Source organism: Acipenser ruthenus, chromosome 6, assembly GCF_902713425.1.
Source record: "Acipenser ruthenus chromosome 6, fAciRut3.2 maternal haplotype, whole genome shotgun sequence".
In the NCBI taxonomy this organism is placed as follows: Eukaryota; Metazoa; Chordata; class Actinopteri; order Acipenseriformes; family Acipenseridae; genus Acipenser; species Acipenser ruthenus.
Window position 1 is genome coordinate 26857679 of NC_081194.1, and position 24981 is coordinate 26882659.

At 38.7% G+C, this 24981-nt stretch overlaps 1 protein-coding gene across 8 annotated transcripts in view; it reads right to left on the reverse strand.

Annotated features, from left to right (window-relative positions):
* LOC117411383 (protein dispatched homolog 1-like) overlaps positions 1-24981 on the reverse strand; it is a 131691-nt gene that overhangs the window by 11325 nt on the left and 95385 nt on the right. For all 8 annotated transcript variants that reach the window (XM_059025295.1, XM_059025297.1, XM_059025296.1 and 5 more), the window contains one exon: positions 3137-3166. In XM_059025295.1, coding sequence (XP_058881278.1) covers positions 3137-3166 — 30 coding nt within the window. The remainder of the gene's footprint in view (positions 1-3136; positions 3167-24981) is intronic.

The window sequence follows — 24981 nt, forward strand, 5'->3', positions numbered from 1 at the left end:
CCCAACATGCGCGAGACAGTCAGCCGACAGAATCTGTCTCGTTTGGGATGTAGCCGGAATGCATTGAGCCACGCCATTCAGCAACTTTTGACACACCACCAGAGGTACTATCGATCCCTGTTGAAACAGGGATAGACAATTCTGTACGGTGGCCACTCTGTCTTCTGACAGGTAGGCTCGCATTGCAAGGAAGTCCAGCCGGAGTCCCAAGTAAACTGTACTTTGTACCGGTACTAATTGGCTTTTGGCATCGTTGAGGGTGAGACCCAGCCTCAACAGATGCTCCATCACGATCGGCATGTGGGCTACTGCTCCTTCCTGCGACTGGAAACAGATCAACCAGTCGTCCAGGTAGTTCAACACCTTGATTCCTTGCAGCCGCAAGGGGGCCAGGATGGCATCCACACACTTTGAGAACGTGTGGGGGATTGGGACCATCAGTCATTGTGCGTGCCACAGGTGGACACTAGCGTCTCGTTCTATCTCGTACCAGAGCACAGGAAGGAAGCATCGAGGCTACCTGCTGAGATGCCTCACGTTCTCGGTGGGAGTGTTGTTACATCTCCTCCACTGTTGGCTTGAAGGTATGGCCAGGAGATATCAGCGAGTCCAGCAAGGCTGATTTGTCTGCATCAGGGACACTCGCTTGGGACAGCCAAAGCTGCCTGCGAGGTACTACAAAGCTTACCAGGCTCTCGCCCAGGGCCTGCTCTTGGAAGCCGGAAATCTGGAGCAAATTGCATGATACTAGGCGCAGCTCCGAAGCCATCGGTCCAGGGATGGGCGCCAACTGCAGTATGCCATCCAGGTAAGCCGTAAGGAGGCCTGCCATTTTAACCAGGGCATGAGTTGTGCTTCATCTACATAGGCTTTTTTAAAAATGGGTCTCTGTTACCGTGCATTGATAATTAGGGCATGCAGGGTCCTTAGGTAAACCCCCTACTGGAGGGGCTCACACCAGGGCTGCGATGGTCAAGTCCACTGGTGGGAATTCCGCCAAGCCCAGCGCCCCTGCACCTCCTAAAGAATCCAGCGGGATTGCTTGTTTCACCACACTCGACGCAGAGGCTGGGTGGTTCCAAGAGGAGCGTACCTCTTCCAGGAAATCAGGGAACGATGGGAAGGGCTAAAGGTGGGGCAATGAAGCCTACGCCCTGAAGACAGAAGGTACCTGCAGGAACTTGGAGGCTCGCTCCATAAGTGACGGGATCGTGCTTGGAAGAGGGGAAAGCCCAGCGTCTAAGGTTGCCTCAGAGCTGGGACCCGTCCTGAAGGTTAGCTCCTGGACATCTCCTTCCTCCTCATCCTGAGGGAAGGAGTTACCGTCCCTGGAGGCCGCAATTGAGATTGCATTCTGGTCTTCCTCAGCCACAGCCAAGTCTGGCTCTGAAACGTCTCGGGCGACCACCAGTAAGGGCGGTGTCAGTTCTGGGGCAGGTGCTAGCGGTGGAGCCGGGGCCGGAGCAGGGGGTTGGGCCTGCTGCCTGGCCAAATACTCCAGGACTTGAGCCACTTGGTCCTTCAAGTTGGAGATGTTCTGTGCCTGCTTTGCCTGTTTCGCCCGCTTACCACTCTGCACAGGAGACTTACAGTGGCTGTGAGCGTGAGGCGTCAGAGCCTGAGCGTAGGAAATGCCCTGTGAGGGGCTCTGGGATAGATGGCGGATGGGGGAGACCGGGGCTCCCAGTGCTGTGGACGGCTCAGCCAAGCTAGCTGGAGAAGCCGCACCAGTGAACCTGGCGAGTCTGCTGCGCAAGACCCGAGGCTGGAACACTACACAGATGTCGCAAAAAGTGGAACTAAAAGGCACTGGACGCAGAGGAGGTGCTTGTCCTTTGGAGGAAGCGTCCCTCCGCAAGACATGCAAGCATGAAACTTTGGCATGTTTACAGTCAAGGTCACATAAGATGCATGAGGTGTCAAGTACCGAGGCACGAGCGAGCGAGAAAATCGATTGCTCAATCACCGAGGGCGCCCAGAAATTGAAGCACTGACGTGCTGAGGGCGGCGAACCACCAGAAGCACCAAGGGCCCTGAGGCGCTGGGGCTATGAGGCTTCGAGGCATTGAAAGCACCAAGTGTGCCGATCAACTAGTGCGTCTAACGCCAGAGCGTCGAGGCACCGAGGCTCTGAGATCCCGAAGACATTGAAGCACCGAGGGCGTCTGCAGTAGAGCACCGAAGCACCAAGGGTACAGAAGGTATTGGGGGTCTGAGGCTCTGAGGCCTGAGGTTGCGAAGCACAGGGGGGCGTTAACCAGTGGCGCGCTGAGGCACCGAGGCACCAAAACATTGAGGGCAGCGCATGCACCGAGGCCCCGAAGCACAGAGGGGCGATGAGCACCGAGGGCATTTAAACTCTAGCCTTAACCACGTGCAGTCACACAACCGGTGTGCTGAACTGCTACGAGACAGTTACGAAAAAAAGACGGTACTCCCGTTTTATTTTTTGGGTGGGCCGAGACAGCCAGTGAAGTCTACTCAACAGCGGTGCAAGGTAGAACCAGGGCCCCGGTAGAGGAAATGAAGGCTGACAAACTAAAGCATCAGTTTTGTGAACAGCAAAATAGTTTTTTTTTTTTTGTTTTTTTTTAAACTTTTCATTTAGAAAAGTGTTTGCCTGTACAAATTGATTTTATTTTTTTAACTGCTAAAAGAAGAATGCCATTGAGCTTAAATGTATTTATGTATTAAATAGATGGCATTGTTCAAATCAGGGATAGTATTCATCAGGCTTACAGTTGAGCCACAAACGTTCAAATGACCAGTACAGTAAAAAAAAATAATAATAATGTTTTATTAAAATGGCCTGGAGATACTGTAATTGTATAACTAACAAAATAAAACGTTTGAATTTATTTTAACATAGAAGGTTGTGGTTTTTTTTGTTTGTTTTTTTTGACCCTCACTATAACGCCACCCTCGCTTATTGCCCGTTTTTGCCCATGGCCCTTAACAAGGGGTATAAAGAGGATTGACTGTATTAGAAAGACTGGAAGGGACTATCATTATTTATATGTAATGTCTGCTTTACTTGAGTAGTACTATGATTCATCAGATAGGTATTACAGCTCAACAATTTTGATATTCATTTACAACTTCCAAATAAAAGCAAAACATTTCTGACATGTCTTACCTTTTCGGGAATCTAAAAGGTCTTGCAGGTCTGCAAAACAAAGACAAAAAATAGGCTTAAATTCAAAACACATCTACAGTAAAGCAAAAGTGAATTTAAAATGTTTTTAATAAACTGTAATGGATCTAAAAATGGAGAGAGACATACTGTAGTACGAGCTTTTAGGGAAACATTTTATACAGCTAAAAAAAGTGAGGGATGGATTCTTAATATGAAAAGAAAAATATTACAAGAATATATTAATTAATACCCTTCAAGAAGACAAAACCCTTGTGAACCAGCTGACCGACTGCCAAGGTTAGAAAGCTATGGTCAGCTTAAAATCTAGTTTCAAGATGCTTGAGTCTAAATTTCATAATGCCTATCTGTACAGAAAAATAAAAGCAGCACTTCAAGGCCATTGTTAATTTGAGATGATTTTGCGGCCATGTCTTATTGAGGAAAAAAAAACTAAACAAAAACACTGGAATATTAAACAGAAACAAATAACCCAATTAAAAAAAAAAGCTAAGAAAAGTTTGATCAGTTGGATCCCTGGGTAAGCAATTACATTGCATGCTTTCCAATGTATTCTCATTAGGCAAATCCCAGTTTGACAAAGAATTCTAAATTGGTTAGAGTCATATACTATGCTACCTAGTGCCCTTTAACTATCTAGGCTAAAGCCATGGGTAACAACTTGTAAAAGCTTAGTAACCAAAAGACTTAAGGATATTAATAATGAAGCATCCAGTAATGGTGTGAAATATTGTCCGTATCGACATCATTTGCCAAACATTTGGCAGATTAGCGTCAGAATGTGTATCTTGGAGATGCCTTTTTTGCTAGTCTCAAATAGCGTCTCAATAAAAAGTCTTCATGATCAACACAGCTTTATGATCAATATCTAAAAGTCAAAGTAATTCAAAGTAATACGACCAAGAGGCCAATAGGTCACTGTATTTTCCTTTTTTTTCCTTCTTTAAAGTGAATTTATAGAATGCTATAATTAGTGGTTGCTATAGCACTGAGAGGCACATATGAGTAAAAACTACTGGCAGGAATTCTTCACCACAGGAATACCTTCTGGGAAGGGTGTAAATCTTTAAAGTTACCGGACATGTTAATACAACTACCAGATGTTGCAAAAAAGGCCTTTGAAGAAACGCCATATTCGGAACAAGATGACATCTATTAAGATCTGACTGAAAAAGTAAATCTTGGCCATTCCTAGGAGTGCCTACAATTTGGTTTGGTCTGCAATTTATTATATACACAGTAATTTTTTATTCGACAAACAAAAAAAGGGTATAAATGCTTTTGTATCCAAAATAAATTCTTGGTGTGTAAACATTGAAAACAGACTGCAATAGAATAAAAATAATAATAATAATGAAGTGAAAGTGATACATCAGTTAGGTCCTTGTATTACATAGCCTGTTGCGTCTTCTGTTCAATTTCACAAAAAAAGTGTTGCTACATTTGAAGACGATTAAAAATAAAAATGTGACACAGCATGCTTTCGGTCACAGTAAAGTACTGTACATTACAATTGGAAAACCAGGTTTAACATAATCTTTGATTGATTAATGAAGTGTTCTCTAACCTGTGGCCCAACGAGACGTCTGACGTTTTCCAGGGTATTCACATGAATGACTAATAGCCTTTGTAATAATAATCCAAAGGCTGTATGTATATATAAGGTGTATGAGTCCTGCAGGCCAAAAGAAGGATGTCACTGCTCTCTTGGGAAGGACTTGAAATACTTGGGAATAAAGATCTGTCATGACAGACTTACACTTTGCAAATTAGCTTTTTCTTTAAATATGACATTTTTTATTTATGGTCCTTCAATGTTTTTGTTTTAAATATTTACAGATCACTGGGTTAATTTATAAAGCAAATGTTGGTTTTGAAGGGTCTAGAACAGGGTTTCTCAAACTCGGTCCTGGGGACCCCCTGTGGCTGTTGCTTTTCATTCCAACCGAGCTCTCAATTACTTAACTAGACCCTTAATTGAACAAATAATTTGCTTAATTACACCTCTTTACTTATTTTTAGCTCTGAAAACAGTTGCAGTTCAAGTTACTTATACAATGCTATAGCTAACTTGAAATATGCAACTGTTCAAGAGCTGAAAACAAGTAAAAAGTTCTAATTAAGCAAATTATCAGTTCAATTAAGGGTCTAGTTAAGTAACTGAGAGCTCAGTTGGAATGAAAACCAGCAGCCACAGGGGATCCCGAGGACCGAGTTTGAGAAGCCCTGGTCTAGAAGTATTACGATACTGTTGATGTATTGTGCCTCGCTAGGACTGGAAAGGGTTAAAGGACCCTGTGCTTTGGAAAACTGCAAACACATGTGTCAAGGTATTTATTGAATAAGGGTTCAGGACAGGGAGAGCCCAATTACTGTCAACTCATTTAACATTTGATACAAATGCATGTGGACATGCCATGTCATTAAACAATGAAACTGTTAAGGTGGACCAGTTGAAACAAGAATAAGAATTTTGTTGACATAAATGTCCTTGCACTTGCATGATAATCCTGGACAACCTTTAATATTAAATAATTAATATCCAATTAATAATCTTAACCAAATCGACACATAATTTGTTTTAGTCCATTTATAGACAAAACAATCAAAAGGCAAATTATGACAACATGTCATTATTAGTTTTGATTTTACCTGTTTATTAGTAAGGAGAATGAAATTAAATGATTAAATATGTTACCAATAAATTACTTTAGATCACTGTTGGTTAACAAGCATTTATTAACACCATGGTAATTCGAGAAAGACTAAATTTTTCCATGCTACCTCATACAGATTCATACACAAATTGCAGTCATCTTAGTCCTCTAGAACAGGGTTTAGACCTCTAGACCAATCTTGGAACTGGGTACCAACTGTGTCTGCTGGTTTTCATTCCAACTGAGTTCTCAATTACTTAATTAAACCCTTAATTGCACTGATAATTTGAGTAATTAGACAGTTTTACTTGTTTTCAGCTCTTAAGCAGTTGCAGAATTCAAGTTCACTATAACATTTATTAACAATTAAGTGTCTAGTTAAGTAACTGAGAGCTCAGTTGGAATGAAAACTGGCAGACACAGTGGGTGCGTTCACGACACATTTTTTGTCGGCTAGATTGCAGACGGGAGTCTGCGTCTGACGTCACCGTCTGTGCAGATGCAGCGTGGACAGCTTTGGTAGATTAACAACAGTTCTGAGCAGAACCAAAATGGAGGTGGTGTTGAGAGAAATTCCTATCGCAGAAGAAGTGGGTGCAATCGAAGTTCCCTTTGTGCTCCACCAGCTTCATAATTTACAGCATGATCAGAAAATGTATAGTAGAAAAATGTCCCTGCTATAAAGAGATAATATAAACGTCTGTTTTGTGATGTGGGACAAATTAATGAATATTATAATGGATCCCCCCGCTCTCTCACAAAGGGGTTGTTAAGACAGTACTGTATTTTGATCTGGAACAAAAATAGTTCAAATACTTGCACATATGGTCACATATCTCACTTCAACTACCTGTTATTAAAGCAAATTTATTCTCCTTAATTCAAAGTAGGTTATTACCTGTCCCTGATAGCCTTTCATCAATAACCAATTACACCTGCTGAAAATAACAGAGCGGTTTTAGGTTCATTTCAACCGTTTAGCATTATTTGTTTAAACCTTTAGAATAAATATCTGAATATTTGAAAAGTATTTTAGAGTCAAATCATTTTAATTTGTATTACAAATCATTCATAAGATAATTAAATGACATGACTCGAAGGCGATTCACACCCCCTGACTAGGTGGCAGTAGCACATGGAGGATTTGACACTTCTTTGTCAGCCAACGATCGTCTATTGTTTTGAGCCGTGGCTGCTCCAGCGCAGTACCTCTTGAGAAGCTGCGCGGCTGTGCAGACTTTTAAGCCCGTGGATGCGTGACCTGGTGACGTCTTTTCCGGCTGAGTTCACGCAGACGATGAATTTGGACAGGTTTTCCGCAAAGTCTGTGTATCGTGAACGCAGCCAGTGAGTACCTGGCTACATCTACCTGTCAAAATTGGCAGGCAAAGGTTAGTCTTGATTCCAAACAGTAATATTAATCGACTTTGAATGAGACCAAGATAGAGCTTTTTGGCCAAAACTCAAAGCGCTATGTATGGTGCAAACCTAACACTGCCCATGCCTCAAGACACACCATCCCTACAGTGAAGTATGGTGGTGGCAGCATCATGCTGTGGGGATGCTTCTCATCAGCAGGGACTGGGCATCTTGTTAAAATTGAAGGAAGAATGGATGGAGCAAAATACAGGGAAATACTGCAAGAGAGCCTGCTTCTGTCCGCTAAAAAACTGAAGCTTGGGAGGAAATTCACCTTTCAGCAGGACAATGATCCCAAGCACAAGGCCAAAGCAACATTGGAGTGGCTCAAGAACAAAAAGGTGAATGTCCTACAGTGGCCCAGTCAAAGTCCTGATCTTAATCCCACTGAGAATCTGTGGCACTATTTGAAAATTGCAGTCCACAAGCGTCGTCCAACCAACCTGAACAACCTGGAGCAAATCTGCTAAGAATGGGCCAAAATCACTCCGACACTGTGTGCAAAGCTGGTACATACTTACCCCAAAAGACTTAAAGCGGTTATTGCAGCGAAAGGTGGCTCTACCAAATATTAATGTGTGAGGGTTGAATACTTATGCAAGCAAGATATTTCAGTTTTTTATTTTTCTTAAATATTTCCCAACATAAAACCAATGTCACCTTACAATAATTGATTTTGAGTTTCAGTGTTTTAAAATAAAATATCAAACAGAACAAAATTTCAATGTACCATTTGTAATTCAGTAATATGAGAGAATTGGTCAGGGGTCTGAATACTTTTGCAAGGCACTGTATATATACTCTCAAGGATATGACTGCAGACATCAGAAAAGGTTTTCTATCAACTCACTATTTTTTCTGCTCTATCTGGGGGGAAAGCATTAATATCAGTCTATAAATTAAAATCACCTCCAGGTCTTAGTTTGCAAACATCAGTTGCGTCACAACTCATTACACTACTACAGTAAATTACCTCTGGTACTGTTCAATCAACGCCTGTCGAGATGAAAGTTCTGAAAATCTAATGAAAAATTATCTTTGCCCTCATATCAATCTTTCATGAACAGCAGATACAGCAATTGTAAATGGTCCGTGACAAATCAAAGGAATGCCAACTGCAACAATTTTTCTTAATTTATTGCATAGAATGAATACAGCAAGCAACGTGATTAAACACACGACTGCCAAGCTACTATGCTAGTTAATTAACCAAGTATACTTCAATTATAGGGTATGCAAGCTTTTTTTTTTTTTACATTGGTAGCAAACTGAACTTATTTTGTAAGGATATTATCTATTTAGAAAAGGTTAATTTCTGCAATATAAAAAATGAGACCAAAAACCAAAATTTAACATGTATACCGTGATATGTAAAACATACAAAGTCAATATTAATAGGATAAAAAAATAAAAGAAAATAAAAACTTTGGCTAACACAGCTGTTGTGGTTTACTTTTGCACCTAATGAACAAATACTAAAAAAAAACCCTTCATACTACATGTGATAACAATTCAGTAAAGTGGTTAAAGTAAACTCTTCACAGCTGTCCACAAAAATCAGCACGCACAGCAAATGCAAACAATTTGTTTTTAGCTTTAGAAAAGTTATGCTGCTGGTGTGTGAGGGGTTACATCCGCTGATGCACAGAGGCTTAAGGTCACACCTGCTATCGTTAAATTCTTTTGCTTGGAAAATGTATGTGTAGAATTCCATGCATACAGAAATGATTTCAGCAGTGTAGCCAATAGTTACAAGCTGTCCAAGTGATGTCTTTATTATCCTGTTGTCATTCAGTTTATGACAATGTTTTCCACTTTTTATTAGTGTTTTTTTTATTATTATTAACCAAGCATCAAGCCATATTATATATACAGGGTGTCTACAAAGTCCTGTTACTCCCATGTTTTTTCTCTATAATGAATTTAAATTTTCTGTTGCAGCTGAGGTCAAGTGTAACAAGCTGTCAGAGATGCACTTCTATTCCATGTTATGGAAGATGTCGCACTGAACATGGCAACGGATATTGCGGACTGCAATACATCGCTAGATGTTGTTAATTAAGGTGCAAATATGGTCAAAATAAATAAACACATCTTGATAAAGGGGTACTAACAAGAAACCTTGACCCCTGTTGAGAAGTAAATTAATCTTGGTTGTGTGTCAAACCTATGGTTAATTCTGTTATGGCATTATCACTAACAAGCTTTACTACATTAAAACTCCCTCAGTAATTGAGACTGGTACACGGCTGGGTTAATTTAAGGAAACTGGTCAGTAATAATTTTACATAGTGTTCCGAATACTGAACAGTGTTTTGGAACAAACTCATTGCTTACCATTGCTGTTTCGTGTGGTGTAATACAAACTCTTCCTCTGGAGCAGTCATATCCTTGAGTATATATATATATATATATATATATATATATATATATATATATATATATATATATATATATATATATATATATATATATTCTTTTAAATCACACTTTTTTTTACCGTCTACACACGCTCATCGTGGTTGTACAAATAAGCTATTATATTTCTTTGAATGTCTCTGCTGATCAGAATGTATAGCAATCGCAATTGAGTTTAAAATATATTACATCTTGTGGCATTAATGGATTAAAAATGGATCATTTTGCATTGTACATTCATTTTTATTAATATTTATCAGAAAATTAAAAAGAAACTATGGATCTTCGAGGTACCAATCAAGTTCTTTAAAAATTATTGAAAATGCTTCATAACATGGAACATTGAAGTAACCTCAAGTTCAACTATATATATTTACTTTGTCTAAATTATAAAAACAAAACTTTTAACACCCAACTTGTTATTCATGTGCTCCCCAGGACAGCTCACTGAAGCCTGTAACCCATGACAAAGAACTACATTTAATAGTTTTGAATTTAATGGATTCAAAACATAAAATTAAATACAGTAATGTATAGTGTCTTACAGACTTGAGGGGTTGGAGTAACTTTTCTAGAGGAATGTTTGGCTGCAAGGTACTTCAAAGTCCCTCCCTTCAAAAAAGACCCCAGTTCAGCTGGACAATACATTTTCTAAGCAGCTGGAATAGTCTCATAATTGTCCCCTTCACACTTTGTATTCCCTCCCACCCAGCAGCTGCAGATCAGACCGTATGCAAGCCCAAACATATGGACACAAAGGAATCTCAGTTACGAATAAAAGTTTCAGCTGTCTGTCCTTGTGCGATATCTTTATTACCCTTGTTTTACGGTTTTTAAAACAGAAAATGCCTAAAAACCATTAGGACGAAAAGTGTACAGTAGCATTCTCACCTGCATGCATTTCAGAACTATGTGACCACTAAAGAAATTCAGTTGTGTAACCAGTTATTTGCAGCTGTTTGCGGATAACTTTATTACTGCACATCTGCTGCTGTTTCATGAATGGGCATGCATAACAAATACAGCATTTCACAAGGGGCGCCTGTGCCTCTTTACATCAATGTATGACAAAAATCCATTTACCAAGTAAACTCTAGCAGTAGAACTCTAGCAGTGGTTTGAAAATAATTTTATTGTACAATTGTCTGCACTATTTCAAAACAGTTTTTTCAGTGGAGAAACAAACCACTTGGATCGATTTACTGGGTAGCAGATACTTTACAGCTCATCTGGTTTGAAAAGAAGATAAATACATTTTGATGATCTGACTGCACTTGCTATGGCAATAGTGTACATTCTTTGTTATGTATTCCCTACAAATAACATGGTTTCTAGACAAACAGAGCAAATTCCTATATATTTACAGCTCCTAAATCTATAGAGGCAGCTTCTCATGCAATCAGAAACACATTTTCAATAAGCTGTGAAGTGGACTGAGGGGTAGGTTTACTAAAGTGTTGTGCCTGTCACAATAGGCGCAAACCAGTTGCAAACGAGTTGTAAGTCTTGGGTGAAATGTACTAAACAGTTGCAATGCTATTTGTGACTTTTTAGGGAATGCTTTGCAGCAGCAGTTTTTCTTTGCGGTTCAACCTTAGATGAATATGTAATTATGGGCGTTCCTGCATAAATTCAAAAAGGGGGTGGGGATAGTGCAAATGAGGGTTCTCAAATATTATAATGAGATGTACGAAAACTGCAGACAATTGCGACACTTCCAACTGCATCAATTTTTTAAAAACATTTTAAAGCACGTTTTAAACGGTCACAATTGTTGCTGGCATTTCCCAGTCCACCTTTTCTTGTGCATTGCCAGTTGTGCTCAATACATTTGTGAGGCGAACAGTGAAATACCTATTTTTCTTAAAACCAGGGAGCAACAGACTGCACACATCTGCCAACCCCTCCAGCTCATTCTGAGCATCTGTATAGGAATAGGAAACACATCTACTCTTATTAATGTGCAGGTGGTTTTTTAATCATGCACTATTGAGCACTGCATCACCGACTAACTAAAATAAAAACGGACAGTATACATTTGGCTTATAGGCTACTCATAATATGAATTAGTGGTGTAATGCAAAGGCTGTTGCTAGTCCTTTTTCAAGTGTAAACAGGTGGGAAATAAGAATATTTTAATCGCATCGACTCCCAGACAGCTCAGGTCCAAGTTGTAAGTGTAAACACACTAAGAATGTAATTTGCAAGTTTTGTTGCAATTGGATAATGTAAAGCTCTGAAGTGTGACACACACAGACAAAGTGTATGGGCACCTCCATTGTGCCTTTGCTGCCTGGGAAGCATGGAATTGTTTTTTCAGCAAAATTCTGTTTTGCATATATGTCAGTCATTTCATAGCAATTCTGTATGGAAAGTATAATTCATAGCTGAATGAAATGTCTCTTTTGCTTATTTGCTCCTCTGAGTCTATTCATCTTGCAAAGATGTTTTCGCTGTAAATTACAGCACTCCAATTATGAAGAATTAGACTGAGAAGGGGTCTTTTGTCAATTAATTATCCAACTACTAAACTATCTGCAATCACCGTTTTTGATGCATTAAACAAAAAGAATGCCAGCTATAATAGATTTTGGTTATAGTTACACTGTTACTGTAGCTTTGTTACAGCATAGGAGTATGGCTGTTTATTTTCTCTATTTCAGCATTTCGAGGACATGCATTTAAGTGCCCTTATGATCTTTCTAGATTTTGGACAATATCCATATTACTCCGACCGAAATCTCTGCTACGTACACTTCAAGGTACTGAGGAAATGTGTCTAAAGAAGCGCTAGGGGTTTTCAAAACAGTGAAAAAGCAATGCTTGTCATAGAAAGTTCAATTTGAACTTTAACAAGGTGCTAACAGGTACAGAAAAATGTGTGTGGCAGTTGTGTTTAAGGCCACAGAAAGGGAAATGCTGGGGCAGGGAATGTTGACAGAACAAGCTGTTGTAAACCCACTAAACTAGACAGTGCACCATGTAGGTAGAGCCTTGTAGGTAGACATGGAATTTAGCCATACAGTGGTTTGATTTTTTTTCTTTTAAACCAGTATGCCACATTTGCAAATCATGTGTGCTTAAAAGGGATTTCTTTTCATTTGTTTAATCTATTTTTAAAAGGAACTCTCAGTACAGAGTTCAAGACAATGACAGTGAAACGTATCTCATTACAAAAACTGTCTTGGTGGAAGATTTATCACCTGGGAAAAAAAAAAACAAAAAAAAACATTAATGGACTATGGCACATGTAACCCTGATAGTTCACTCTGCCCTAGGGAGATACCCCCCTTTGTTTATATGTACAACTGCTCTGTTTTTACGTACCTGTGTACGGCCTGGAGATTAAATGGTTAAGCTTCCAAATAGCCATGAATATTTGCCAAGGGGAGATTCTAAAAAGTGTGTTCAGTGGCTAACATTAAGATACAAGGGCTCATTTACCTGTGGTAAAACAAAGTCACAAATGACTATATATATAAAAGCTAGTCAGATAATGAGGTAAAATTGATCTGTCATTCAGTTCTATCTTCAACAGTGGTCTCAAAAGAAAACCACAGCCTCTAATCCCTACACTGAGAATGTCCACAGCAGAATCGCTTACAATATGTAGCTCCTGGCACATTGTTCGAGCGGAAGCAGGTGGGTCTAGACCAGTGTTAAAGGAGTCTGCGATTTGTGCCAATGTTCTAAAACACATCGGTTGCTTGTCACAATACATGGCACAAGTCTGTAGGCTCGATCCTTCATGACCCGCTTGCAAACAGAGTGGTTTTCTTCAAACAATGGGAGACTGTTTTGATGGATGAAGACCCACTATCATGTCTCTTGTGAAGTCTCTGGGATCTAACTACGTTCATGTATTTGTTGATAAATAGTCGCACACTCTCCTATAACTTATACTGTTGGTCTGGTGCAGGAGTTTTCAACTGGTGTAAGGGTCCCCCTGTGGGTACTTCTAATGGTCATATGGGGTAACGCAGGATGACTCAGAAATGCAAAAATAAAAATGAAAGTAAAATAAAATGATCTTGATTTTTTTTTATATCGCTAAACTTCTGTACATAAATATATATTTTTTGCTTTAGCAGCTCAAAGTTTATTCTGACTAGTTTCAAAATTATTATCCACCTGTACAAATATGTGATTTCAATTGAGTGGATTTCCACTCTGATATTATAATAGGTGAAGAAGGCGTCTGCTGATTGTGCCTATGGAGAGCTCTGCTCAGAGCGCTCTGTGCTGCTTATGAACTTGGCTGTTTTCAACTCACCGTATAATTGAATACTAATCAGTGAAGCACAATCTTTCCGCATTTTTAGAAGTATAAATGATCCAGTAAACAGGAATAATAAATCACAATACTCAAACTTTGACATTGTTTTATTTATTAGGCGCGGCTGCATTTTAGTAACAGCAATAGTGGTTGGTTGAATTTGTTTTCGGTGTTTGGTATTGTACATCCAGATTATCCTGTGTATCGTTTCGAGTCAAAAATTGATACATTTCTTACTTGCAAAAGAAAAATGAAGGAAGAAACACAAGTCTACAGAAAGTGCAAAGCCACAGAAAGTTAAGTTAAGAGTTCCTTTAGATAATTTGTATGTTGGCTTTAATAAAAAGCTTATCATTGGCAGGGTTTCCATGGAAAAATAAATACAAGTCTCTGCTATTTTGGTAGTATTTCAGGTAATTTGGGTTTCCATGTAGTTTTCTTTTAGGGAGAGAAATGCTCTTTCCAAATGCAAATAACCTAATTCATGTTTCTGTCCGAGTTCCAATTTGGCGTTGCGCGACTACTGATGTTGTCCAGACATATCCTTACAGAAATAGAAAAACACACATTCCATAAGAAAGTGCTGTGTACTATCCTTGTATTATTTGCCAAAGAAATTGACAGCATGCATATATATTATAAACCTATACACGTACATCTATAATATATACAAGTTTTCCTACAGAACTGTAGCTTCAGCAACTCTGATACTTATTGTAGTCTATGAATGGAGCTAAAATACCAGCACTTTAGGTTAACAATAATAAAATTATCCAGTCAAAATGTTTAAATACTGGTAGTAAATCTAGGCTACCCTACTCGCCCACATTTCTCACTACATAATATTCTTATATTATTATTATTATTAGTAGTAGTATTAATAATCATCATAATTCCGCAGTGACAGCTCTCGCCAGTAGAATGTGTTTATATATTTTGTTGTTGTTATTTAGGATTGAGTATATTGGTAGTCCATACGAGTTCAACAAATTTCTAAATAGATTCTAATCCACCCAGGACTTTATGCAAGCCTTGCAGCAAGCTGATGTTAAGCCCTGAATTTGTCTTTTTAAACAAATTCGTGGAACTTTTTTCATGTTTTCGTTCTTCTAAAACAAATCTTGCCCAATGAATTAGTAAGAGACTTCAGATCTAGGTGGTCATTGAAGCCTGGTGCAGTCGATAGTCCTTAACAATAATACAGGAGACCACCGGCATCAATTCTATGCTAATTTAATACATTTTGGGGTACAAACGTGACTCTTGTTGTCATTGTTAGGTACCCATGATAGATGCTACTTAAGGCTAGTGTAGAATGAATGGCATATTATTGCTAAGGGACAGAAAAGTCTAGACTTAAAGCAAATCGGCTATCTGATGATCAAACACAAAGATAACAAAAGGATGAAAAAATATATTCTTTCGGTGCTTTGCAAAGGGCTTTGTTATTTATGTACTTCTTGCTTTGCAAAGGGCTACATTTTTTTATTTGTAGTAGCTTCAGTGAAAACAACTGAACTATACAGCACTATACTTTTATGTTAAATGGCAATAATTGGAAAAGTTGAATAAATAGTGTCACACACACAAAAAAAAAAAACTGAATGAAGACGTTTCTAAACCCCTTGTACTGTATGCTTATTTCTTCCTATTTAGTCAAAGAGCTTGCCGGGGCTACTTCCAGCAGATCTCAGTTGTTCATAAAGAATTGCTTGGTACCGCCTTTAGTTATAGTAGAAAGTTGTGCGAGGTTAATTCACTGATGAAGTCTCGTGAACATGACTTTTGGACATGTTTCTATGCATAAAAACATTAGTTGTTGCTACGTCACATTCTCACGACAATGGAGAGAGAATTTGGAGTTTCTAAAACTGCAATAAAACCCTGCGATTGTTAATTATAGTTTTATCTTGAGGTTAATGTTTTTGATGTTGTAAACATTTTAAAGCACACAATTATGCTGAGATGGGAAGTAAATGGTAACATGATAAAGATGTGTCAGATGAGATTCATAAATACTGGGTTTTGATTCTGTGCAGCCAAAGACTTGTAATTAAAAGTTTTAAGAATTACTGTATTCTGTCCTAAACCAGCAGTTTGTCAGTCCCAAATTGTTGTGATACACATCTTAATATTAAATAAACAAGGAAAAAGAAATGTTAATCTTTTATTGCAACTGTGGTACCATTGAGTAGAACACAAATTGTAAAGGGGTACTTGAGCTGAAACCTCTAGACAGAAGTGGTAGAGTTTTAAAAAAAGGTTGAAAACCACTGGTGATTGTGAATCATGGGACATCACATGACTACATATCTTGCAGACTATGGGACTTGTAATTTTACTTCCATTTTAATTTTTCTGTCTAGTCAGTCAGTGTACCTATCAAGTGCACTGGCTATAATTTCCTAGTTGCTGAAATGATAGGAAGTCACACTCTCGTGATTCAAAGACACAATTGCTTTGCAAAGGATAGAGGATCGATATATATATATATGCAGTGCAACTAAAGAACATCTTGTTTCTAGTAATTATTACCTTTTTACATATTTCATTATATGAGAGGTATTCTGGTACTAGTCAGTATTTGCTGTTTTTTTCCCCCACTGACATTATGGAACTTGGAAGTATTGTGATACAAACAATGCTTTCTTCTTGGATAAACACCACAAGGAGTCTTGGGGGTGCAAAATCAATCCATTTTGTGAATCTTTTCCATTACTGTGAAAGCATAATCAGATCCAGAGATTTAATCCTGAAGGTAGAGATGTTATTTTGCCATACATTGGTTTGATATTACATTTGTAAACTGATGATTGGCATCTTCAAGATTTTTTTTTTTAAACAAAAGTAATTAAGTTGTACCATCACATGTATCTTTTCACATACTGTTTCCTGGCCTGCATCGTGACGAAGTAAGCTCTAAAAGGGTTAGTCAGGAAATTCTTGAGGCACAGTATAACACACAAGTAAATAACATTACAACACTCTGCCTTAACTTGACTGTCAGTCAGTCCAGGTGTTCATTTTTTGTTTGGTTGGTGGAAGGCATTGTGTGTTCACAGTGGGGTGGGTATCTGCTACATGTTGCACTTAAGGCTTTAACTAACCAACTGTACAACAGGCTAGAAAGAAAGACAAAAAAAATTCAAAAGGTTAATTCTTCCACCGTGTAAGATACAGACTCATTTGGGATTCTCTCATAGTGGTGGGTCTTAGAAAACAGACAAAGCACACCAGCTGGGCTGTTTTACAAAACTGCAAGGACATCTATAATCTTTCTCCTAATAATCTCTTTCCAATTATAAAAGTTTAAATCACAGAGCTTTATAAAAGCTTATGAAAGAGACACAAACACAGCATTCTGCTCAATGTAATCTTGTAAGAAGCTCAGATACACTGTTTTAATAAGGATATAAAGTCTTATCCTTTTTTTAAGTTCATCCTGTGCTGACAGACCAATTTGTTGATCTTCCCACGGTACATTCAAGGTGACATACTTTATGTATGTTGTAATACTTTATATAGCCTGTGCATTTTGCGGAATAGACAATGCACCACACCACATGTTATATGGGTGAGTATGACTTCTGACATCAAGCTGTTACTGTACTTTATTTTGAACTGCTTTTAAAATGATCTACTTCACCAAGAATTAAGTAAAAATCGACTTGATCTCAAATGCAATAGGCAAACGGGTCATTACTATTAAAGGTTTAAAAAGTTAGCTAACTATTCATTATATATTTAAAAAAAAAAAAAAAAAAAAAAAAAAAAAAAAAAAACGGGCGGGGTTGTCCTGGGCAAGATGATTGATGGTTTTAAGTCGTACTTTTTTATTTTTAAATTCCTGGTAAGGTGCTGTATTTTTAAACCATATCAAATCTGCCCTACTAATATGTCTCTATACACAAGAGGTAAATGCATATTTGAATTAAAAGGTGTGTTTTTATGTGGTTTTTTGACAACAATGTACAAAAAGATAATTAAAATATATTTTTGCACACCCAGCAATTAACATACAAATTACAGGCCAGCTCCCTCACCCTGCAATCTGAAAATGATGCATGCAGGACATAAATCTTTTTTTACATGGGCTAAACTGTATGGTAATGGTTTAAAATGGTAGTGTTTCACAGCAGCATGAAGGTGGGTTTTTTATATTTCAATAACTGTGTCCACAAATACACTACTTAATGCAGGCTGGTTATGTGCAAACCTTGACTTCTGTATGATAAAGTACCGTAAAAATCATTGCATAGGTCACACTGGCGTAAAAGTTGCAAAAGTCGCTCCCCCCTTTCTGAGATTTAAATTTTAGGAAAACACCTTTTTGTTTTTTAAAATACTTTTTTTACAATTGATTTTTTTTCCTACATGCTCAACACCAATAAAGATACACAGGTTGTTTGCGACATTTTATTACATTAATAATTTTACAGTGCTGTTTTTAATTTAAGTTAAACTGATAGAAACTATTCTGTTTTTCAAAATTTCTACATAATTGGTTCAAGTAAATTGAAGTGCAATGTCAAAAATACATCAAAATATAGATATCATGCTACTACAGTACTGTAAATTTAAATCCATTCAAGTACCAGTAGTAACAGTGTAAACCACTGACAGAATGGTACTTGATTGGATTTAAAAAGTAATAATTAACAGAGCATACAATCAAGTTATACATCCCACATCACATCTGTAGTAACCTATTTTATTTCAGCTTTCTACATCGGGCCATAAACACTTTCCTCCTCTATCAGCTCATTTTTCTTTCGCTATATTTAAGTTTGTCTGTTTCGTCTCCAGTCACGTACTGTTTTTTCAAGCATTGTGATTGCCATGCATTTCGGCAAAGCCAACAACGCGCAATTTCAAACCTGTTGTGTAGCATTTTCATTTTTTGTCTGACTGTCCTACTTTATCCAGGCTCAAATATACCTGAATTATAGCATTGCAGTTACAACGAACGGAAGACTTGTGTATCCCTCTCAAGGTCCCTGCAAAATGCCTAGAAAATCGACTTACAACGGTTTTTATGGTAATTCCAAAAAGCCTGTAGGGGACAAAGTTTTAATTTTGCCATGTTTCAAAGGAACTGAACTGCAGTTGTTTGTGCAGAGCATTCATTACATTAACTGTAGCTACTCAATCATTGCTGCTAATCAATTTTAGTGTAACGCACACCTATTTAGAAATTATTGAGGCTCATGAAGAGGGGTGCGAGGAATTAATTGAAGCATGTTATCTAGGGCGTGTTTTCCGTGCATGTGCAACAAACACAAACGCGCACGTGTTGCGTGCATGTTGCAGAGCACAGCTGAGATTAAAGCAGAAGGTGCCACTAAAACTTTAATAATATTGAAATATTTAATATTGATGTAGTTTAAAGCATTTAAGATTTTTTTATAAGGATATGCTAAATTAAAATTAACTAAAATCTAGAATTAACTAGAATTATTTCTAGGTGATAAAATAAATTCATTAGGATCAGTGGAGATGTATAGTATATAAAAATCGGATCGATTAATCAACTAAAGAGTTGATTGCAGATTTTTTTTTAAATCATGCAGAATTTTATTTTCTTGTATAAAATAAACCAATAGAAGATCTGCATTTTCTCTGCAGCTGTCCAATCATTACTGAGCAGAGGCGGGACATAAATATGCTAGGGTGCGCGGTGTGAGAATAGTTGAATTTTGGCCAATATTGCTATTATAGAGACCGTTATTGAAAATGATATTGAGAACTTCAAAGTAATATTTAGAATTGATTTTTACAAATTAAAAAAATGTCATCAGACAACGGAGACATTGTAGTCGATTTGGTTACGAATCCATTTTCAAGAAAAACTCTCAGAAAAATTAGAGATTGTTAAAAAAGGGAGGTATACACCACACATACCTGCAATGTCACAGGAAGGGAAGGGATATACTCTCCACTTCCAACATTCAAATTTTGAAAGGTATCCGTGGATTAACGGTATCTGTAAATTAAAAAAATTATACTGCTGGAACTGTCTTTTGTTCAGTACAGAAAAGACGACATGGAACAGCACTGGCTACAGCAATTTAGGCTGTCTAACAAAGTCAGCACAAAAACATGAGTGTTCCCAAAGTCACTTGCGAGCCAGCCACTCTAACACGCAAACTTTTGGATAAACCTGGATTGATGTCCAACTGGATGAGCAGAAGCGTAGGGATACAATACATCACAATGAACAAGTAAGAAAAAATCGTGAGGTTAAACGCTTGATTGATTCTGTTTTTTACCGTGGCAAGCAAGAACTGGCATTAAGAGGGCACGATGAAGGTACCAATTCCTCAAATAGAGGTAATTATGTGGAATTACTTTGTGATTTCTGGCTATGACAGCATGTTAAGCAATCGCTTGTCAATAGCCACAGTATTCATGGCTACGTCTAACAAGATTCCGAATTAATAAAAGCAGAAGTATAGGAAGCCAAGTACGTAGCTGTAATGTTAAACGCAGCTCAGCTGTCTTGTGTTTTCAGGTATGTGACTGACAGTGGCCCGAAGGAACAGTTGTTCTGTGAAAATGTGTTACATTTACTAAAATAAAAATAATAATGAAAATGCTCTTAAAAAGACCAACATTCCTATTGGGCTTTTTTTATTATATAGATTTTTTAGTATTACTATGTAGGACAGCTGCTATAAGATTGTTACCTTTATTAAAAATGTGCATGGATTAATCAACTAATTAATCTACGATTAATCAACTATGTCTATAAATTAACCAATCAAAATGTTTTAAAATCGAGTGACAGTCAATTTTATATAACTCGACTGGTGGATAACTCGACACCTTTGCTTAATTCGACAGTCTTGGTCCCGAATTTTCTCCATTTAAGATATATGCATCCTACCTCTTAATTTTTTTAATTCGACACCACACTTTACTCGGCACTTACATGTCTTTTTCTATTGTCTGTTGTATGTGTGCGACTGCATGTACAGTACTGATTTAAAGGAGTGCATGTGTGTTGTCTTTTCAGCCTACACTCTTGGGGAGAACGCAGTTCCTGCGCCGGGGCTAGGCTTTGCTGTACCCCCGCCGTTAAATGTTTCTGCAGGCTGCCGTATGTGCTGTTGGGCGAAATATAAATAAATATTATTGTGTACTGTTGTTGTTGCGTGTCCACTTGTGTGTTGACCCTGTCGCACAACCCCGCTTTGGCTGTGTTGTGCTGTGAATTTTAGCAGCAGTGCAGTTTAAAAAAAAAAACACAAACAACAGCAGCCAGTCAGCCGTGTAATTCCTTCATCGGGGCTGTGTTTTAACCTGCCCCCCTGTAAAGTAGCCCTCGCCGTCTGCCTCGTCCTACCCACCCCAGTGTGTTGGGCCTTTTTTAAAAAAAACAAAAAAAAAACAAAGTGTGTTCTCCCTCCTGTTGTTTTTCAACTTGCCCACCGCAGCTTTAGCCTGTGTGTCTCCCTGGTGTGCTGTGCGCTGAATAGGTGTGTAACTACACACGATCAAGGTAGGCACCGCCTTCATTAGCTGCACCCAGGTGTGTCGGCACCTCGGTGTAAGCTCAGCCCTTGGTACTTTGGTGCCTCGGTGCGGTACTTCGGTGCCTTGCTGTGCGTAGTGCCTCCGTGCATATGGTGCTCAGTGCACATGGTACTCTGTGCGCACAGTGCTCGGTGTCTAGTACCTCGGTGAGCATAGTGCCCTCAGTGCTCAGTACATTCTGTGCACACGGCGCACTTGTTGCGCACAGTACTCAGGGCACTCAGTACGCACGGCGTCTAGGAACCCAGTGCGCATAGCGCCCTCGGTGCTCGGTGCACGCGGTGCCTTGATGCCCTCTGCCTTCAGATGGTGCTCCACTCCGCTGCAGGCTACGCAATAGCCTACATCGCTTTGTGATTGTAATCTGCTTTTCTAACCGTACAGCGCTCACCGTTTTGTGTTTTCCTCTGCTATAGCAGCAAAAGAAAAAAAAAAAAAAAAGAAAAAGAAAAAAAAGGAGACGCGTGATCCTCCACCGGACCCCAGCTCTGCTGCGCCCCGCTGTGGCATGGACTCCGCTGGGATTGTCTCGGCCCGCCCTCTCGGTGCGTTAAAAATTCAGTTCACCCGCGTTGCCATGGTGTCTGTTCTATTTACCCTCACAGCTTGCTGTTGTGTGTGTATGTACTTTTTCTTCTACTGCCTTGCAGTTTAAAAAATATATATACATACATACATACATAAATAAATAAATAAAATACAAGCGTGATTCCACCACCGGGACCCAGCTCTGCTGCGCCCTACTGTTGAGTTGACTCAGCCAGCTTGTTTCAGCCCACCTGCTCAGTGCGCTTGGTAATAACAATAAATACAAATTTACAGCTCATCCACCTGGCGTGGTGACTGTGTTTCTCCCATAGCTGAATTGCTGTGTGTGTAAGCCTACATTTTTCCCATTACTGCCTTTGCAGTTAAACAAACAAACAGTACACTTTTTCTTCCTGTCCAACATGCCGCAGCTCCTTACGCCTGTGCTCCACTGTGGTATATGCTAAGCGCTGTCCTGTTGTGTGACTACACGCGGTCCAGAACCAGGTTATTGCCGCGCTGCACTCTAGTGCAGCACTGTGTGCTTCCCTGTACTGCTCTCCTGATTGCCTACCGCAGCCACTCTGGCCTGTGTATCCACCCCGGTGCATGCTATGCGCTACTCCAGGTTGTGCTGACTACACGCGGTTAAGGCTAGGCGCCTCTCGGTGCTTCGGCGCCCTCGGTGCTTAGATGCTCCATGCCTCGGTGCTTAGCGCCCCAGCATTAACGCTTAGCGCCCCGTCAATAAAACCTTCACTCGGTGCCCCGATTCTTCGATGCACCAGTACTGCATTCTACCTCACTCAGTGTCCTCTGTGCTTCTGCACCCTTGGTGCCTGAGTGCTCTGATACAAAGCATGTTTTCAACAGATAACAGATTAAAATGCATGAACAATGGATAGATTTCAACAGCGTTTGTTAAGTAAATCACCCCAATGAACACTTTACCTTTGTGATCTTACTTTTGCCATCTCCCAATGGGTTAATCAACTCATTAAATACATGCACCCATCTCTGCCTCCAACACTATAGTCAGAACCACTTTTTTTTTTTGCACAAACCTAAATCTAATAAAAGAGCAATTCCAATCAAGTATGCTAAACATGCAAATACATGTGGAACTCAAGTGTATAAATCTCAGCAGACCCAAACTGCTCCTGCATCATCACCAACACATATCATAAATCAGCAGCCAGATCTATTGAACAGCTTTAAATCAGATAATTGGGAAGCATCCAATGGCAATAAAAAAATAAACAATTTAAGAGGTGTTTTTATACACAGTGGAACATACTTAGTGGAAATCCATCAGTATGTCCAAATGAGATCCTTGTAAATTACTACCTGTTATTTAGAGCTACAGCAAGTTGTTAGGACCAGTATATTTAATTACTGTCTGAACTTTACCACAGACCAAAAGGCACATTCAATTGAATTGTGTTTGTTACCACCAACTGACAGTTAAATTATTAAAAAGTATGTGAATTATACAGTGTGCGTATATTAAAAAAAAATAGAATATATAATTTGTTTTACAGCAAAACTTCAAATTCCTTTGCAGTCAACAGATTGTCAGTGTCTCAGCGAATTTGTATGCAACAGACAGGCTTCTCTTTCAAGAGTGACTTACACCTTTCAACAGAGGCTTACCCCATCCAATGTGCTGAATGGAGATAGGTGTTTTCTAATTTACCCCATCTAAGCTGTAACTGCGGCTTCAGGCATTGTAGCGCCCTGTTGGTAAAAATAGTTTTCCCTCGGATCAATCATTTTTCACTACAGCCCTCCTCTCCAGTCCATCCATATCCATCTATATATATATATATATATATATATATATATATATATATATATATATATATATATATATATATATATATAATCAGTCATTGGAAATCCTGGCCAGTGATTGGGTTAAAACCTCATCATAGGAGGAAAAATAGATCCTTACACCACCGGTCAGAAGTCTCCGTCTGTCATGTGATTGGTTCACATCGCTGTTAGTCCCACCCCTTTTCACAGGAACACCTTTCTCCCTGCACTCTTCACAAGAGGAAATGGCTGAACACACGATTTACACTGAATACTGAATTACAAAACATACTACAAAAGAAAGATGCTCCAAACACTAACATGGTGATTCAAATGTCACTGTCACTGTTTTCTGACTTTCTAAAATTCACCTCTATGAAAACAAATATGACGGACGGGACATAAACTGGGTTAAGCAACAGTCGCAAACCAGAGATAGAGAAAAAACTTTGCTAACTATATGGTATGAACTTCAAAAACATTTTCTGTTATTTATTGATGTTATTTATTTACTTATGCTGTATCAGCTACAGTAAAACAACATATATGAAGCTGTATTTACTATCCAACCTTGTTTCACTTATTTTTAGGGCTGCAACGAAGGGTACATTTTGACCATCAAAGGTTCAGAACACATTACCGCAGTAAGGTTCGAACCGTCAATGGTACTAATTTGCATAAGACGTTGCATGTTTTATAGGGTACTAATGCAGGGTACTAATGCAAGAGTCATAAGTGCCGTGCGTCGTAAGTCGAGGAGCGCCTGTATGTATATATATATATATATATATATATATATATATATATATATATATATATATGGCTTTGTGTTCAGCAGGAACCACCTTATATATACACACACACACACATACATATTTTCTGGAGTAGTGGTTAGGGCTCTGGACTCTTGACGGGAGGGTTGTGGGTTCAATCCTAGGTGGGGGACACTGCTGCTGTACCCTTGAGCAAGGTACTTCACCTAGATTGCTCCAGCAAAAACCCAACTGTACAAATGGATAATTGTATGTAAAAATAATGTGATATCTTGTGGATAAGGGCATCTGCTAATAAATAATAATAATAATAATATATCTTAGACTGCAATGTAAGGAGACATGTATAATGTACACATTGTCATTTGATCATTTCTAGTTTTTAGGTTTTAGAAAGTGGATAAC